Source organism: Dendrobates tinctorius, unplaced genomic scaffold (assembly GCF_039654945.1).
Source record: "Dendrobates tinctorius isolate UK_male_01 unplaced genomic scaffold, ASM3965494v1 ptg000032l, whole genome shotgun sequence".
Lineage (NCBI taxonomy): Eukaryota > Metazoa > Chordata > Amphibia > Anura > Dendrobatidae > Dendrobates > Dendrobates tinctorius.
Genome location: NW_027361700.1, coordinates 21,945,001 through 21,964,213, shown reverse-complemented (window position 1 = coordinate 21,964,213; position 19,213 = coordinate 21,945,001). Strand labels below are relative to the sequence as shown.

Below are 19,213 nucleotides of genomic sequence, written 5' to 3'. Positions count from 1 at the left end.
TGCTGCTGCAGGTTTTTATTTCCTTATCTCCTCAGCCACCTCCTGCCCCCCCCGTGCCTGACAGCCCCCCTTTGCCCCTTGTGATCCCCCAGCACCCCTGATCATCCTCCCAGCACCCCTGATCATCCCCCCAGCACCCCTGATCATTTCCCCTGCTGCTGCAGGCTCCTCAGCCGCCTCCTGCCCCCTGTGATCACCCCTCAGCCCTAGTGATCACCCCCATCAACCCCTGCCCCCCCGATCAACCCCTGCCCCCCCTTATTAACCCTTGCTGCTGCTATTTTTTATATCCACCTCCTGCCCGCCCCGCGCCTGACAGCCTCCTTCTGCCCCTGGTGATCATCCCCCTGCACCCCTGATCATCCCCCTGCACCTCTGATCACCCCCACTGTTGCTGCCGCCGCTGGTTCCAGCTCCACCTAACTCTCCTCAGCGCCCTCCTGCTCCTGACAGCCCCTTTCTGCCCACGGTGACCATCCCCCAGCCCCAGTGATCACCCCCTGCCCCCCTGATCACCCCCCCTGCTGCTGCCGCTGGTTCTATCTCCACTTCCATCTCCTCAGTCCTCTCCTGCCCTCCGTGCGCCTGACAGTCCCCTCCTGCCCTCTGTGCGCCTGACAGTCCCCTCCTGCGCCCAGCGCGCCTGACAGTCCCCTGCTGACAGCCCATTCCTCCAGCAAAAAGTTTCACCAAACACTCGCACATACACACGCACACTAAAATAAAGGTTTTTTACACACACCACACGCACAATGTCCCGCTCATCCCAGTCCCAAAGGGTCTACTCAGTTGAGGAGGCATATGAAATTATTGCCTCTGATACTGATAGTGAGAGAGAGGACCCCACCTTTCTCTATTCCTCCCACTCTTCCTCTTCCAGCGACACAGACTTGCCACCACCGAGATGTCGCAGGACGAGAAATCGTCCGGAGCCCATGGAGGAAGAGTCGGAGGCCTTAGAGGAAGAGTTGGAGACCTTGGAGGAAGTCTCACAGCCAAGTGTGAGTTTCCCCCAACCTAGTGCTAGTCACGCCCAACCTAGCACTAGGTCTCCCTCCTGGACCCCCGTCCCTGAAAATTTTGCTCCAGGGATTCCTGATTTTGTTCCCCAATCAGGAATCCAGTTTGAGACTGCCAACTTCAGGGAAATAGACTTTTTCAAATTCTTTTTCTCGGAGTCAATCGTCAGTCTCATGGTGGAGCAAACTAACTTGTAAGCCCAGCAATTTTTGGCGGAACACCCAATTTCTTCATTCTCTACTTGGAGTCCCGTGGACTCTGTAGAAATGATTAAATATTGGGGACTGGTTCTTCACATGGGGATTGTGAAGAAACCAGAAATTCGCCAATCTGGAGTACTGATATTTTATATCAAAACTCCAGTATTTGGCATGGTGATGACTCAGAAACATTTTGAGGCTATTCATAAATTTCTTCATTTCAGGGACAACACTGAAAGCCTTCCCCACGATGACCCGAATTTTGATTGACTGTTCAAAATTCGGCCAGTCGTCGAACACTTCAGCAACAAGGTACGGGATGAAACTCTACAAGCTGTGTGAGAGTACCTCAGGGCACACTCTCAGCTTTAGAGTTTACCAAGGAAAGGACAGTAGGATCCAGCCCCCAGAATGTCCACCTGCTCTGGGAGTGAGTGGGAAAATAGTGTGGGATTTGGTCCACCCTCTGCTTGATAAAGGTTACCATCTATACGTTGATAACTTTTATACAAGCATCACACTATTTCAGTCCCTCTCTGCCAGAGCTACCGTCGCTTGCGGTACCGTGCGCAGAAACCAGAGGGGTCTCCCTTTGCCGCTAATTGAGCAGCTTCTCCGAAAGGGTGAGACCCGAGCCCAATGTAGCGGCAACATGCTTATGGTCAAGTTCAAAGACAAAAGAGACGTCTTTGTCTTGACCACAATCCATGGTCCCGGCACCACGGCCACCACCGTTCTAGGTACCCCAGCACCGGTCCACAAACCGGACTGTGTCCTGGCGTACAACCATCACATGGGGGGAGTTGATCTTTCTGATCAAGTCCTCCAGCCCTATAGTGCCATGCGGAAAGCGAAGTTGTGGTACAAAAAACTGGCTGTGCACCTCGTACAAATGGCACTGTATAACGCATGCGTGCTATCACGATGTGCAGGCCAGAACCACTCCTTCCTTGACTTCCAGGAGGCAGTGATAAAGGCCATGATTTTTGGAGAGGAGGACGGAGCACGTCTCAGCACCCCTGGAACTCAAGTTTGCCGTATGGTACCAGGGCAACATTTTCCCCGTGAGGAGAGAAAAAAAAAAAAAGGTGCCGGGTATGCTATAAAAGGGGGACAAGAAGGGAAACTCGTTTCCAATGTGAAATGTGTCCCGACAAACCTGGACTGCATTTGAATGAATGCTTCAGAATTCATCACACGTACATGGACTAAACACATCCTGACACTCCACTACAGAACTCACCCACACCAGCCTGACATACACAACACAACACCACACACACCAACCTGACGTACACTACGCCACACACACCAACCTGATGTAGTATCAGGTTGGTATGAGTGGCGTAGTGTACGTCAGGTTGGTGTGTGTGTGTGGCATAGTGTACGTCAGGTTGGTGTGTGTGGTGTATACTATACCACACACACCAACCTGACGTACACTACACTACACCACACCAACCTGATGTAGTGTCAGGTTGGTGTGTGTGTGTGTGGCGTAGTGTATGTCAGGTTGGTGTGTGTGGTGTGTACTACACCACACACACCAACCTGATGTACACTACACCACACCACACACCAACCTGACGTACACTACGCCACACACACCAACCTGATGTAGTGTCAGGTTGGTGTGTGGCGTAGTGTACGTCAGGTTGGTGTGTGTGTGGTGTGTACTACACACACACCAACCTGACGTACAGTACACCACACACCAACCTGACATACACTACGCCACACACACCAACCTGATGTAGTGTCAGGTTGGTATGTGTGGCGTAGTGTACGTCAGGTTGGTGTGTGTGGCGTAGTGTAAGTCAGGTTGTTGTGTGTGTGGTGCACACTATACCACATACACCAACCTGACGTACACTACACACTTTCCATAAGCGACCTGGTGTCCACTAATGATTGGAGCTAACTTTCCATTCAAAAAGTCAAACGGTGCTTCTTCCCTTCAGGGCCCTGCCGTGCACCCAAACAGTGGTTTATGACCACATATGAGGTATCGGTGTACTCAGGAGAAATTGCCCAACAAATTTTAGGATCCATTTCATCCTGTTGCCCATGTAAAAATGAAGGCGAAAAGAAATTTTTTGTGAAAAAAAAAAAGTAATTTTTCATTTTTACAGATCAATTTGTGAATTACCTGGGGGTTCAAAGTTCTCACTATGCATCTAGATAAGTTCCTTGGGGTGTCTAGTTTCCAAAATGGGGTCAATTGTGGGGGTACTCCAATGTTTAGGCACACAGGGGCTCTCCAAACACGACATGGTGTCCGCTAACTATTGGAGCTAATTTTCCATTCCAAAAGTCAAATGGCGCTCCTTCCCTTCAGGACCCTGCTGTGCGCCCAAACAGTGGTTTATGACCACATATGAGGTATCGGTATACTCAGGAGAAATTGCCCAACAAATTTTATTATCCATTTTATCCTGTTGCCCAGGTAAAAATGAAAAAAATTGATGCTAAAAAAAAAAATTTTGTTGGAAAAATTAAAATGTCCATTTTTTCCTTCCACGTTGCTTTAGTTCCTGTGAAGCACCTGAAGGGTTAATAGTCTTCTTGAATGTAGTTTTGAGTAGCTTGAGGGGTGCAGTTTTTAGAATGGTTCTCACTTCTGGGTATTTTCTGCCAAATAGACCCCTCAAAATGAAATTACTTTAAATCCGATGTGGTCCCTAAAAAAAATGGTTTTGTAAATTTTGTTGTAAAAAATGAGAAATCACTGGTCTACTTTTAATCCTTATAATTTCCTAACAAAAAAATATTTTGTTACCAAAATTGTGCTGATGTAAAGTAGACATGTGGGAAATGTTATTTATTAACTAGTTTGTGCCAGATAACTCTCTGGTTTAACAGAATAAAATTCAAAATTTGAAAATTGCGAAATTTTCGCCAAATTTCCATTTTTTTCACAAATAAGCGCAAAAATTATCGACCTAAATTTACCACTAACATGAAGCCCAATAGGTCACGAAAAAACAATCTCGGAATCGCTAGGATGCGTTGAAGCGTTCCTGAGTTATTATCTCATAAAGGGACACTGGTCAGAATTGCAAAAAATGGCCAGGTCATTAAGGTCAAAATAGGCTGGGTCATGAAGGGGTTAAGTACTTTTTGTATATCTAATATATACTTACCATGTAAAGTCTTCACATCCTGTTCTGGCCAGATGTGTCCTGATCCCAAAATTCCAAGTGGTGGAAGTTCACCGACTGCCATACTGGGACACCTAAGTGATGGGTGTCACAATATGGAAACTGCTGGTGGTACCAGCCTCTTGCGTGGTACCACCAGCAGAACACCATCGCACCACACACATACACACTAACACACTGCATACACCGTACGCACCGCGCACACACACACACACACTGTATATGCCATACGCACCACACACACACTGTTTACGCAATGCACACCACACACATACTCTGCATATGCCGTATGCACCACACGCACTGTATATGCAGTATGCAGCCTCTTGCGCGGTACCACTAGCAGAACACCGTCGCGAACACGCCGCCACCGGGATCAGCCGAATGATTCACTGACCGCCGCCATCTTTGTACAGGAGGAGCACATGCGCAGTTATAATTTGACCGCTGCTATCTGTCTGCACAAAGATGGCGGCGGTCTGATTCACTGCGCCAGTGTGAATTCCGCGCAGGCACAGTGAATAATTCAGCTGATCCCGGTGGCAGATGCGTGACGTGTCTACAGGCAGAGGAAGCCGGTCACATTAAATGGGTTTTCCCACGAATGAAAGTTGATTTTAAAAATTGTGTCTGACCGTGGACGGAGAATACCACATCTCCTGGGCAGGAGAGGAAGCAAAAGACAATACCAACATTACAGTAAGGGATCACAGAGGATTCATTTTGTGAGGTAAAATATTTCACGGACTGTTTTTAAACAATATTTTACCTCACTAAATGTATCCTCTGCGATCTCCTGCTGTAATGTAAATATTGTCTTTTGCTTCCTCCCCTGCCCAGGAGCTGTGGTATGTTCTGTACACGGTCAGACACAGAAGACAGCACAGTGGTGGAGAGAGAGAGAGAGCAGACAAGGGGGAGAGAACATGGGGTGCACAGAAGAGATTACATGAGAGGAGTAGACAGCAGATGGGGTAGAGAGAAAGCACACAGGTGAGACAGAGAGAGCACAGGGGGAAGACAGCTCAAACGGGACAGCACATGAGGGGAGAACACAGCACAGGAAGGAGGAAGACAACAGACAAGGGGGATAGCACATGGGGTAGACAGGTCAAAGAAGAGAACACAGACTGGAGAAGTCAGCACATGGGGAAAGAGAGAGTGGATAGGTGGGTGAGCACATGGAGGGTGGGGAGAGATTCTCAACGCTGCAAAGCCTGCCCCCATCATGACATTACCGCCCTCCCGATGCGATAGCATTGGGCCTCCATCTAGTTGTACTATAAAAGTGCATTATGCTGCAGTTCTAATGGTATGGCTTGTCAGCATCTGAGCATGCACAACTGGCACGCAGATGCGCTCCATGGCCATTTCCGGGTCAACAGCGCACTCCGGCAATGCAGTCTAACACCAAGTCTGGCACATACGTGATCTAGCTGGAGCACAAATGCATTCCAAGACCATTTCCGCTCTGGCACCACGGTCTGATGAGGTGGCGCAACATCATATCCAACGCATGCGCAATAGAACTGGAGCGCAGATGTGGTCCAACAGCGCATCATATCCATTTTTTACAATATTTAGGGTGCCAAATCCATAGTCCCACCACATTGTGATTGATGGGTACCAACACCACACACACAGTCCAACATCATATTGATTTTCAGCAACCTTCTGAACATCATTATAACGCATGCACTGGAGCACCTTTTACACATACCGGTTCTAGTCACAAAATTACAATATCATCAAAAAGTTATTTTATTTCAGTTCTTCAACACTAAAAAGTGAAACTCATATATTACATAGAGTCAATATAAACAGAGTGATCTATTTCAAGTGTTTATTTCTGTTAATGTTGATGATTATGGCTTACAGCCAATGAAAACCCAAAAGTTATTATCTCAGTAAATTAGAATACTTTATAACACCAGCTTGTAAAAATGATTTTAAAATTCGAAATGTTGGACTACTGAAATGTATGTTCAGTAAATGCACTTAATACTTGGTCGGGGCTCCTTTTGCAACAATTACTGCATCGATGCAGCGTGGCATGGAGTCGATCAGCCTGTGGCACTGCTGAGGTGTTATGGAAGCCCAGGTTGCTTTGATAGCAGCCTTCAGCTCATCTTCATTGTTGGGTCTAGTGTCACTCAGCTTCCTCTTGTAAATTCTCTATGGGGTAAGGTCAGGTGTGTTTGCTGGCCAATCAAGCACAGTGATACTGTTGTTTTTAAACCAGGTATTGGTACTTTTGGCAGTGAGAAGCACTTTTATATGGAGTCCTATGGGGGAGTGTATTATACTATACTAGCTGAAGAGCCCGGCGTGATTGGTTGCTATGAGCAACGGTTTTCCTTGCAACCAATCACAGCTCAGCTTCAGTTGAACAGCTCTGGTGAAATGAAAGATGCTTTGTGATTGGTTGGTGATACACACATACATACAGTTTTATATATAGAGACTAGCTGAAGAGCCCGGCGCTGCCTGGGCATAGTAACTAACTACGGTTAGTTATAACAAATTATAATGATTATATATATATATATATATATATATATATATATATATATACTAGCTGAAGAGCCCGGCGTTGCCTGGGCATAGTAACCAACTGTGGTTAGTTATAACAAATTATAATGATTATATTGCACATAAAAACATTTCACATCATATATTCAACACTACAGATTTGCAACACAAATTAACTAAACGATTACCCAAGTATTGATAGTATTTTATTTTCAACTCATTCAAGATTTTTGGTTTTACTTTTCAGTGCAAAGATGAACAGATTTTTGGCAGTTCCAACTCTTGAACAGACCACGTAAAGTTGACCATGAGAAAAGCATGGAGATTGCAAATCGATCCCTACTACTTTCAAGGACTGTCCCTGAGCATTGTTAATGGACATTGCAAATAGCAGTTGAACTGGAAACTGGAGGCGTTTAAAATCAAAAAACAAATCAGATGGAATGAGTGGAATTCTTGGAATGAAAATGTCCTCTCCTTTGGCACATCCTGTTTCTGAGCTTTGTATCTAACCCTATCCTGTGTGATCATGTCTGCTGAGCTGTGTACCTAATCCTCTCCTGTGTGATACTTTCTGCTGAGCTGTGTATCTAATCCTATCATGTGTTACTGACTGCTCAACCGTGTATCTAATCCTATCCTGTGTGATACTGACTGCTGAGCAGTGTATCTAAGCCTATCCTGTGTGATACCGTCTGCTGAGCCGTGTATCTAACCCTATCCTGTGTGATACTGACTGCTGAGCCGTGTACCTAATCCTGTGTGTTACTGACTGCTCAGCTGTGTATCTAATCCCATCCTGTGTGATACTGACTGCTCAGCCGTGTATCTAATCCTATCCTATGTGATACTGACTGCAGAGCCGTGTATCTAATCCTATTTTGTGTGATACTGTCTGCTGAGACGTGTATCTAATACTATTCTGTGTGATACTGTGTGCCGAGCTGTGTATCTATTCCTATCCTGTGTGATACTGTCTGCTGAGCTGTGTATCTAATCCTCTCCTGTGTGATACTGACTGCTGAGGTGTGTATCTAATCCTATCCTGTGGGATACTGACTGCTGAGCCGTGTATCTAATCCTATCCTGTGTGATACCGTCTGCTGAGCCATGTATCTAACCCTATCCTGTGTGATACTGGGCTCCCCCTGCAGTCTGTGTCAGAGGGTGGTCTGTGTTGGCACGGTAATAAATTGTGTTATTTCCAGCTTTACAGAAGGACGATAACACCATAGAAATTATAAGAATAGGCCAAATTGTTTGGTGAATTGGAACATGCAGGGGTTAAAATTACACCTCACAACATAGCCTATGAAGCTCTCTGGGTCCAGACGTGTGACTGTGCAAAATTCTGTGGCTGTAGCTGCGATGGTGCAGATGCCAGTCCCGGACATACACCACACATTCAGCTATATATATATATATATATATATATATATATATATATATATATATATATATATATACACACACACAGTGTATATATAATATATAATATATATATATATATATATATATATAAAGCTGAGTGTATAGCCCCACCCACTCTGCATAGCCACATTCACTATGATATCCCACATCATCCCGTCAGGCAGTGCTACCGGACTACTACCCCTAATATCCCACATCGTCCCATCAGCCAGAGCCATCGGACTATTCCCCTAATATCCCGCATCAGCCTGTCAGCCAGAGCCACCGGACTACTCCCCCTAATATCCCACATCATCCCGTCAGCCTGGGGTCAGAACCAGAGCGCTGAGTGGAACGGTCCTAACTTCCATACCGGGGATCCCTTTAAGAGAGGACTGGCATCAGAACCAGAGCGCTGAGTGGATTTGCCCTGACTTCCATACCAATGATCCCTTTAATAGAACCCTGGGGTGAGAATCAGAGCACTGAGGGATTTGCCCTAACTTCTGTACAGGAGATCCCTTTAAGAGAGCCTGGGGTCAGTACCAGAGCATTTGAAGGCAATTGCCCTGACTTCCATACCGGGGATCCCTTTAAGAGAGGACTGGGGTCAGTACCAAATTGCAGATTGGATTTGCCCTCACTTCCATATCGGGGATCCCTTTAAGAGGGGCCTTGGGTCAGAACCAGAGCGCCAAGTGGATTTGCCCTAACTTCCATACTGGGGATCTCTTTAAGAAAGCCTGGGATCAGAACCAGAGCGCTGGATGGATTTGCCCTGACTTCCATACCAATGATCCCTTTAATAGAACTCTGGGGTCAGAATCAGAGCGCTGAGGGATTTGACCTAACTTCTGTACAGGAGATCCCTTTAAGAGAGCCTGGGGTCAGTACCAGAGCATTTGAAGGCAATTGCCCTGACTTCCATACCGAGGATCCCATTAAGAGAGGCCTGGGGTCAGAACCAAAGCACTAGATGGATTTGCCCTGCCTTCCATACCGGAGATGCCTTTAAGAAAGGCCTGGGGTCAGTACCAAACGCTGAGTGGATTTGCCCTAACTTGCATACCATTGATCCACGGGAGGGGGGATTCATTTCAGTCATGTGCTCTGTGCTCCTTTCTCGGGGGCAGAAAATAGCTGGGAGCTTATGTTCCCAGGGATGCTAGATTTCTCCCACCATGTCAGTGTCTGCTGAGATGTTGTCATGCAGTGAGAAAACTGTTGTTTATAGCAACCAATCACAGCTCAGCTACTTTTAACCAGCTCTGGTGAAATGAGAGATGCTTAGTGATTGTTTGCAAGGATAGAAACCAATCAGAGCTGAGCTTCTTTTGAATAGCTCTGGTGAAATGAAAGATGCTTCGTGATTGGTTGGTGATACACACATACACACAATTTTTATATATACAGTTGTGGCCAAAAGTATTGACACCCCTGCAATTCTGTCAGATAATACTCAGTTTCTTCCTGAAAATGATTGCAAACACAAATTCTTTGGTATTATTATCTTCATTTAATTTGTCTTAAATGAAAAAACACAAGAGAGAATGAAGCAAAAAGCAAAACATTGATCATTTCACACAAAACTCCAAAACTGGGCCAGACAACAGTATTGGCAACCTCAGCCTAATACTTGGTTACACAATCTTTAGCCAAAATAACTGCGACCAACCGCTTCCGGTAACCATCAATGAGTTTCTTACAATGCTCTGCTGGAATTTTAGACCATTCTTCTTTGGCAAACTGCTCCAGGTCCCTAATATTTGTAGGGTGCCTTCTCCAAACTGCCATTTTTAAATCTCTCCACAGGTGTTCTATGGGATTCAGGTCTGGACTCATTGCTGGCCACCTTAGAAGTCTCCAGTGCTTTCTCTCAAACCATTTTCTAGTCAATCTGTGCATTAATCATAGAATCATAGAATCGTAGAGTTGGAAGGGACCTCCTGGGCCATCTGGTCCAACCCCCTGCTCAAAGCAGGATTCGCTAAATCATCCCAGTCAGATGCCTGTCCAGCCTCTGTTTGAAGACTTCCATTGAAGGAGAACTCACCACTTCTCGTGGCAGCCTGTTCCACTCATTGATCACTCTAACTGTCAAAAAGTTTTTTCTAATATCTAATCTGTGTCTCCTCCCATTCAGTTTCATCCCATTGCTTCTAGTCTTTCCTTGTGCAAATGAGAATAAAGTTGATCCTTCTACAATGTGACAGCCCTTTTAGATATTTGTAGACAGCTATTAAGTCTCCTCTCAGTCTTCTCTTTTGCAAACTAAACAATCCCAAATCCTGCAACCTTTCCTCATAAGACAGGGTTTGCAGACCGGTCACCATTCTGGTCGCTCTTTTCTGAACTTGCTCCAGTTTGTTGATGTCTTTTTTAAAATGTGGTGCCCAAAACTGGACACAATATCCAAGATGAGGTCTGACCAAAGAGGAGTAGAGGGAAATAATGACTTCACGTGATCTAGACTGTATGCTTCTGTTAATACATCCTAGAATTGCATTTGCCTTTTTTGCTGCTGCATCACATTGTTGACTCATATTCAGTCTGTGATCTATTAGTATACCCAAGTCTTTTTCACATGTGCTGTCACTAAGCCCTATTCCTCCCATTCTGTATATGCTTTTTTCATTTTTATTGCCCAGATGTAGTACTTTGCATTTCTCCCTGTTAAAAAACATTCTGTTAGTTGCTGCCCACTTCTCCAGTTTATTTAAATCTTTTTGAATCCTCTCTCTTCTCTAGTATTAGCTATCCCTCCTAGCTTTGTGTCATCAGCAAATTTAATCAGTTTACCCTCTATTCCTTCATCTAAATCGCTGATAAAGATGTTGAACAATACAGGGCCCAGGACAGAGCCCTGTGGTACCCCACTTGAGACATTCTTCCAACTGGATGTGCAGCCAGCCATTTACGACCACTCTTTGGGTCCGATCACTAAGCCAGTTATGAATCCACCTAACAGTTGCCTTGTCCATTCCATACTTAGTCATTTTTTCAATAAGGATTGTATGAGAGACTTTGTCAAATGCTTTGCTGAAGTCAAGATATACTATATCTACAGCATTTCCTTGATCCACCCAATCAGTGATACCATCATAGAAGGAAATTAAGTTAGTCTGACATGACTTATTAGTTACAAACCCATGCTGACTCTGTTTAATCACTTCATTCTTATCCAGGTATTAACATACATGTTGTTTAATAATTTGTTCAAAGATCTTTCCTGGTATAGAAGTCAGACTCACCGGCCTATAGTTGCCTGGGTCCACCTTCTTCCCCTTTTTGAAGATAGGAACAACATTTGCTCTTCTCCAGTCTTCTGGCACTTCTCCTGTTCTCCAAGAATTTTCAAAGATTATGGAGAGGGGTTAAAAAATTTCTTCTGCTATCTCCTTCAGTACTCTGGGGTGTAATTCATCTGGACCTGGAGACTTGAATTCATTTAGGTTAGCTAAGTGTTTCCTCACTATCTTTCTGTTTATAGATATCCTGGATTCTTCTATTCCCTTAATAGGACAGTGAAGAACAGTTGATGTTACATTTCCTTTCTGAGAGAAAACAGATGCAAAATAGGAATTTAAAAGTTCAGCCTTCTCAACATCCTGTCTTACCATTTCATCATTTTCATCCTGTAAAAATCCTATAGCATCTTTGACTTTTCTTTTACTTTTGACATATCCCCAAAATCCTTTATTATTGCTTTTGACATCTCTTGCAAGCCTCAATTCATTTTCAGCTTTAGATAATCTAATTTGTGCCCTGCAGGTTCTGCAGACAGCATTATATTCTTCTTTAGATATGCCTCCCTCTTTCCATTTTATAAACATTTTTTTCTTCCTTTTTAGCATGTGCTTAAGTTCTGTGTTCATCCATCCTGGTTTCCATAAATGCTTCCTATTCTTCCCTCTTTTCGGAATTGTTAACAACTGTGCTTTGAGAATTTCATTTTTCAAGATTTCCCATCCTTCCTGGACATTTTTGTCTTTAAGGATATCCAGCCATTGGATCCCTCCAATTCTCTTTCTGAATCCCTTAAAATCTGCCTTTCTGAAATCTAACCTTGACGTCTGAGTCTTTACAGGTCTTCCGCCTCTAGTTATCCAAAATTCTAAAATAGCATGGTCGCTACCTCCTAGGGTCCCAGCCACTTTTACCTCCTCAACCATTTTCTCCCTGTTTATAAGGATTACATCCAAGGTAGCAGTTCCCCTTGTTTTCTCCCCTACCTTTTGGAAGATAAAGTTGTCAGCAAGAGAGGATAAGAATTTCCTTGACCTGTTAGTTTTGCCTGAGAGAGATTCCCAACAAATGTCTGGATAGTTGAAATCTCCCATGACAATGTCATATTTTTTGGAGAACTTGGCCATTTGATGCATAAAGAGTTCATCCATATCTTCAGCTTGCACAGGCGGCCTGTAGTAAATGCCTACAATGGTGTCCTTTCCATTGTTCAGTCCTTGTATTCTTACCCAAACAGTTTCCACAGAACTTCCAGTCTCTGAAGCTTCAATCTCTGTGCAGATATACGCGTTTCTAACATACAATGCGACACCCCCTCCTCGTTTATCAAGTATGTTTCTTGCAAATAAGTTGTATCCTTCTAGTCTTGTATTCCAATCATGTGTATTGTCCCACCAAGTTTCAGTGATTCCAATGACATCATATTTCTTTTCCTGTGTTAGTAGTTCCAATTCTCCTTGTTTGTTGCCCATGCTTTGTGCATTAGTATAGAAACATTTTAGTTTGTGATTGGTTTCTCTTTCTCCAATATTTTTATTAATTAGATACTTTTGTCTTTGTTCTTCCTTTCCACTTCTAATAGCAGAGTTCTCAATAGCATTTGTCAGGAGTATGGCTTTTTCTGGTCTTTTGCTTCCCTTCCCATGTTGTTCTAGTTTAAAGCTCTCCTTACAAGTGTAGCAAGGCGACTTCCAAATACATGCTTTCCAGTCTTCGTAAGGTGCACCCCATCTCTAGCAAGTAGTCCATCGTATAAGTAATTCACTCCGTGATCCAGAAGTCCAAATCGTTGCTGATGGCACCATCGACGTAGCCAGTTGTTCACCTGCAGAATCTTATTCCACCTCCTTGTTCCATGGCCATCCACTGGGAGGATGGAAGAGAAGACCACCTGCGCTCCTAGTTCTTTCACTTTCTTGCCTAAGTCTTCAAAGTCTCTGCAGATGGTTTCCAGTCCTGATATCCTGTCAGACACATCTTTAATTTTTGCACCTGGAAGACAGCATATTTCACTTGAAGTTATATCCGGTCTGCAGATAGCGGCCTCTGTTCCTCTCAACAGGGAATCCCCCATGACCACCACTCTCCGTTTCTTCTTCACAACATTTTTCTTTCTCCATCCAGGAGGACTCTGAAGGCGTACAAGGTTGCTGTTTGTGGGCAAAGTCTTATCCTGATGTATTTCTTCATCATTTTCCTGCGTGAGAGCCTGGTACTGGTTTCTGAGCAGTATGGGTGCTGACTGCCTCCTGATCCTCCTGCTTCTCTGGGTCACATGTCTCCATTCCTCTGTTTCTTCAGGTGCACTTCGAATTTCTTCTCTTTCTGTAACATGAAGAGATAATTCTGCTCTGTCCAAGAACTCTTCACCTTCCTTAATGATCTTCAACGTAGCTAATCTCTCTTCGAGATTTTGCAACTTTTCCTCCAACAGGGACACAAGCTTGCATTTGTGACATGTGAAGTTTGGCTTTTCCACTGGTAAGTCTGTGAACATGTAGCAAGAAATGCAGCTCTCCAAATGGCTCCTGGCCTCTTCCATCTTGAGATTTCTTAAAAACGATGAAAGATGAGCCAAAATTCGGCGCGCGGTTTTCCGATTTCCTCTTTTCAGCTGCAACGGCCAAAACCCAGTGATCGTTGAGCTCGCGGAGACTCTTCACCTATCCCAGAAGGCACTGGGAATATGCAAATGATCTCTTCAAGACTCTTCCCCTGGTTTTCCGATTTCCTCTTTTCAGCTGCAACGGCCAAAACCCAGTGATCGTTGAGCTCGCGGAGACTCTTCACCTATCCCAGAAGGCACTGGGAATATGCAAATGATCTCCTCAAGACTCTTCCCCTGTCATCCAAGTGTGGTCCAATGTTTTCCATGGACCCATAGACATTAAGGGGCGAGTGCCATTTAAACATTTGAGGCAAAATGTGCATGCTGCGTTTTATCCATCGGACAGAAAAAGATTGCACAGACTCATTGGATAACTGTCGCGCCGCCCGCAGCTGCGTCCTCTGCCCCTCCTCCCGAGCACCGGCGCACTCACCTCACCCGGCGCGCTCCCGAGGTGCGCACGCGCCGTCCTGCTCCTTCTCTGCCGTCGCTGCAGCCGGCCTTCCATGCCCGTCGGGTGCGCCTGCGCACTGCACGCCAGTGATCCTGCCACTCATCTGCTGCTGCTGCTCCACCTCCTGGCCGACCCTGACCCGGAAGCGCTGCCTGCAGTCCTATATAAGGTAGCCTCGCCTCCTGCCCTGTGCCTGACTATCAATTGTGTCTAGCACTGCTGATTCAGGTCCACGCGTCCCTGCGCTTTCCCAGCCTAGCACTTTGTCCTGCGCTCTGTGTCCCTGTGTCTTCTTGTAATCTCTCCCTGTGTTCTCTCCTAGTGCCTGCCTCGTCCGTCCCCGGCCTCAAGTCCTCTCCTGCAGTATCTACCTTTGTCAGCCTAATCCGTCCCTGTCTACAAACCCTTCCCTGCTGGTCTTTCTGCAACCCTTGTGGTCACCTCTGGTTTTCCTCCTGCTGTTGTCCCCGGGTATCAGCTTCCGCGGCGATAGTCTCCCCGAGGCTTGCCCCAGACGCTCCCTGTATAGGGGGTGGTCCACTTGGTCAGCTCGCCCCGAGGAGGTTCGTCGTCGCGGTCCTGCGGGTTCACTTCTGGTTTTCCTTAGCCCTACAATAACATTGGTCCGAGTGCAATCTGATGTATAGATGGATTACACTGGGACCAAAACTACTGTCATCTGGAAGAGCCCTTAGAGATAATGAGAGTCCCCATAGGCAGCACAGATGGTTTATTATAGTCCGTGCTTTCTCCAACGGTGCATGCACAACTGTAAAGGAGCCCTGATGGCACTTCCTCTTCCATTCACGGTAATTGTATGATTGTTGTGTATAAGGAAAGAGCAGGAGCTGCTGGTTCATAGGAGATCTATACAGCTCTGCTATGCAGTCAGGAGACTGCATTTTCTCAGGAGCTGGGGAGACTATACCAGCCACAGGTACAAGGGAAATAAGATGAAGTTTTAAATATTTCAATATTTAAAGGCCCCCTAAATGTCTTTTATGACCTTACTGTGGGTTAAAGCGAACCTGTCAGCAGTTTTGGCCGGTATAAGATACAGCCACTGCCTTTCAGGGCTTATCTGCAGCATTCTGAAAGATAAGAAAAATACGTTTCATTATACTCACTCGAGGGCAGTCCTGTCCGATGGGTGTCGCAGGTCTGGGTCCAGTTGCCTTTTCCAGACTGCATGTTTCAGCTCTCTCCAAAGATGCTCAATAGGATTTAGGTCAGGGCTCATAGAAGGCCACTTCAGAATAGTCCAATATTTTCCTCTTAGCCATTCTTGGGTGTTTTTAGCTGTGTGTTTTGGGTCATTATCCTGTTGCAAGTCTCATGACCTGCGACTGAGACCAAGCTTTCTGTCACTGGGCAGCACATTTCTCTCTAGAATCCCTTGATAGTCTTGAGATTTCATTGTACCCTGTAAAGATTCTAGACACCCTGCGCCAGGTACAGCAACGCAGCCCCATAACATAACAGAGCCTCCTCCATGTTTCACAGTAGGGACAGTGTTCTTTTCTTGATACGCTTCATTTTTCTGTCTGTGAACATAGAGCTGATGTGCCTTGCCAAAAAGTTCCATTTTTGTGTCATCTGTCCATAGGACATTCTCCCAGAAGCTTTTCCAGTCTGGCTTTTTAATTTTTTTTTCAACAATGGTGTCCTCCTTGGTTGTCTCCCATGAAGTCCACTTTTACTCATACAACGACGGATGGTGCGATCTGACACTGATGTTCCTTGAGCTTGAAGTTCACCTTTAATCTGTTTAGAAGTTTTTCTGGACTCTTTTGTTACCATTCGTATTATCTTTCTCTTTGATATGTCATCAATTTTCCTCTTTAGGCCACGTCCAGGAAGGTTGGCTACAGTCCCATGGAGCTTAAATTTCTGAATAATATGTGCACCTGTAGTCACAGGAACCTCAAGCTGCTTGGAGATGGTCTTATAACTTTTACCTTTAACATGTTTGTCTATAATTTGCTTTATAATCTCCTGAGACATCTTTTTCCTTCACTTCCTCTGGTCCATGTTGAGTGTGATATGTCACCAAATAGCACAGTGAGTATCTGTGGCCCTCTATACAGGCCCATTCACTGATTCCAAGTTTGTAGACACCTGTGATGCTAATTAGTGGACACACCTTGATTTAACATGACCCTTTTGTCACATTATTTTCAGGGGTACCATCATTTATGTCCATACCTATTTTAGGAGTTTTATTTTTTTTTAAATTCTGTGTGAGCATGGTTGAAAAGCAATGTCTGACTTTCAGTTGTTAATTTTCATAGATTTTTTATTTATTATTACTTTTGTCAGATTCAAGTTATTTCTGTGACCATTGTGGGTTTTTCTGGCATTACATGAGGGATAACAACAATTTTGACAATGTGTGTATAACCACAACTCTTGGACAGGGACAGGAGCATCAGTAGTCAGTGATATAGGAACTCCAGCTGTTGAGTTTATATGTCACTGACTTGATTTATGAGGAGTTCATAGAGATGGAGACATGGCAGAAACACTCGCTCCTGTGATAAAACAGGCAGGGAAATTGGTTACCGCAAAGCAAGCAGCTACGAGCACCTGCTGAGTCGTCTGTATTCTCACTTGTCATTTGTGACTGTTTCCTCCCCTGGTAGGAACTGTGGTATGTGCCGACCATGAACTGGAGCAGCTCTGCATTGTTGGACGCGGCCATTTCAGAGTGCATAGCATGGGCACATTTATAAGATTATTTCAACACAGAAACTTTTTTTTTAACATTTTCAGTTGTTGAACTTATTATTTCAAGATCTATTAATTAAAATTCACTTTATTTGTTGGACAACGCCTTTAAGAATGTTTTTTTTTTTACGATAATCTTTCAGCGTAAACAGGTGCCGATCTCTTGATAAAAGAGCAAAACTTTTAGTAGTTAGTGCCACCAGTCACAGGGGCAGCCAAACAGGGGCTCAAATGTTAAACGGGACCACATACGTCTCCAAACACACACATAGGTGCATTATGATGAGCTATTGGACTGCAAAGGGTCCATACATGGTTCCTGCACAGGGGTCCTTGTGGAGAACTTTGTTTTAAATGTTTGCTTTTATACCAGAGAACTAGAAACGTACATAATTTCTGAGGGACTGAGCTGCCATTACCAGCTACACTTTTTGCCAAGTCCTAATAACTAGTGTGCCCAAGAAAGTTTCCTTCTATAGCATAATCAAGTTTTCATTCTTACCAAGAACAACAAATTCATAGGTCATAAATGTCTCCTTTTCCTGTGTAAAATCGCTGTTGATGCTCTTATAACTCAGTGTGCAGCTGTACAAGCCAGACATGGATATGGTAAAAGTCTTCAGCATGAGCTTTCCTGTTTGGGTTAGATTCATATTACTCTGCCCTGAAACAAAAAAACAGGAAATGAGTTGTCGCTGACAGCTGGAATATACTGATGCATGATATGTAGAGGAGGCTATGCAAACAGTTCCAGTAAAGTCACAATCTGCAATATGTCTTGACTAGTCAGCCATGAAAGGTCACTTTATGCTTGTGGAGTCAAAAGATGCAAGTTATACTAGCTGACAGCTGTGAAGTGGCATCTCAGATGAATCCCACAGAGACCAACAATTTGGGTAGTTGAGTAACCTACTTTTGAAGGTCCTTTCATGTCTGAAGGTGTTAACCACAATTTACTAGCAGGAATCGGACCTGCTGGTCTAGAGGCTTACTTCTGCTAGTGTGCAAAACATATCTATTTGACAAAATGAATACCTGTGGAATGAATATGGCAGAAATTATTTTGACTTTCTGGTATTTACGAGCTAAGGTAACGTCATTAGATGTTGTAGGCCGCACTGTAAATGGTGTTCAGGAATATTAGATGGGGCTGGAGTTTCCTCGCATACAGTTGTGCTCAAAAGTTTACATATCCCGGCAGAATTTTTGCTTTCTTGGCCTTTTTTCAGAGAATATGAATGATAACACCAAAACATTTTCTCCACTCATAGTTAGTGGTTGGGTGAAGCCATTTATTGTCAAACTACTGGCTTTTTTCTGGTGACTCGACCATGTAGCCTAATTTTTTCAAGTGCCTCCTTACTGTGCATCTTGAAATAGCCACATTGCTAGTTTTCAGAGAGTCTAGTATTTCAGCTGATGTTATTTGAGGGTTTTTCTTTGCATCCCAAACAATTTTCCAGGTAGTTGTGGCCAAAATTTTTGTCGGTCTACCTGACAGTGGTTTTGTTTTTACAGATTTTACATTTGTTAATCACAGTTTGAATGCTGCTGACTGACTATGTCAATTCCTTGGATATCTTTTTGTATCCCTTTGCGGTTTTATACAGTTCAACTACCTTTTCCCGTAGATCCGTTGACAATTCTTTTGCTTTCTCCATTACTCACAATACAGAAATGTCAGTGGCTGGATGAAAGATGCAAGAGTCTGTCTGGATCTCAGAAACTCACTCATCTTTTATGCACACAGACTGATTACAAGAAAACAAGTTACAAGTGAGGATGTTACCTTTAGAAGCCATTTAAACACATTTGTTTCAACTTCTGTGCATGTTATCAGGCCAAAATCACCAGG

At 44.3% G+C, this 19,213-nt stretch overlaps 1 protein-coding gene across 1 annotated transcript in view; it reads right to left on the bottom strand.

Annotated features, from left to right (window-relative positions):
• The window catches only part of ZPBP2 (zona pellucida binding protein 2), a 202,157-nt gene that overhangs the window by 126,075 nt on the left and 56,869 nt on the right, over positions 1-19,213 (bottom strand). The window contains exon 2 of the mRNA XM_073572279.1: positions 17,861-18,022. Within this exon, the coding sequence (XP_073428380.1) occupies positions 17,861-18,022 (162 nt within the window). The remainder of the gene's footprint in view (positions 1-17,860; positions 18,023-19,213) is intronic.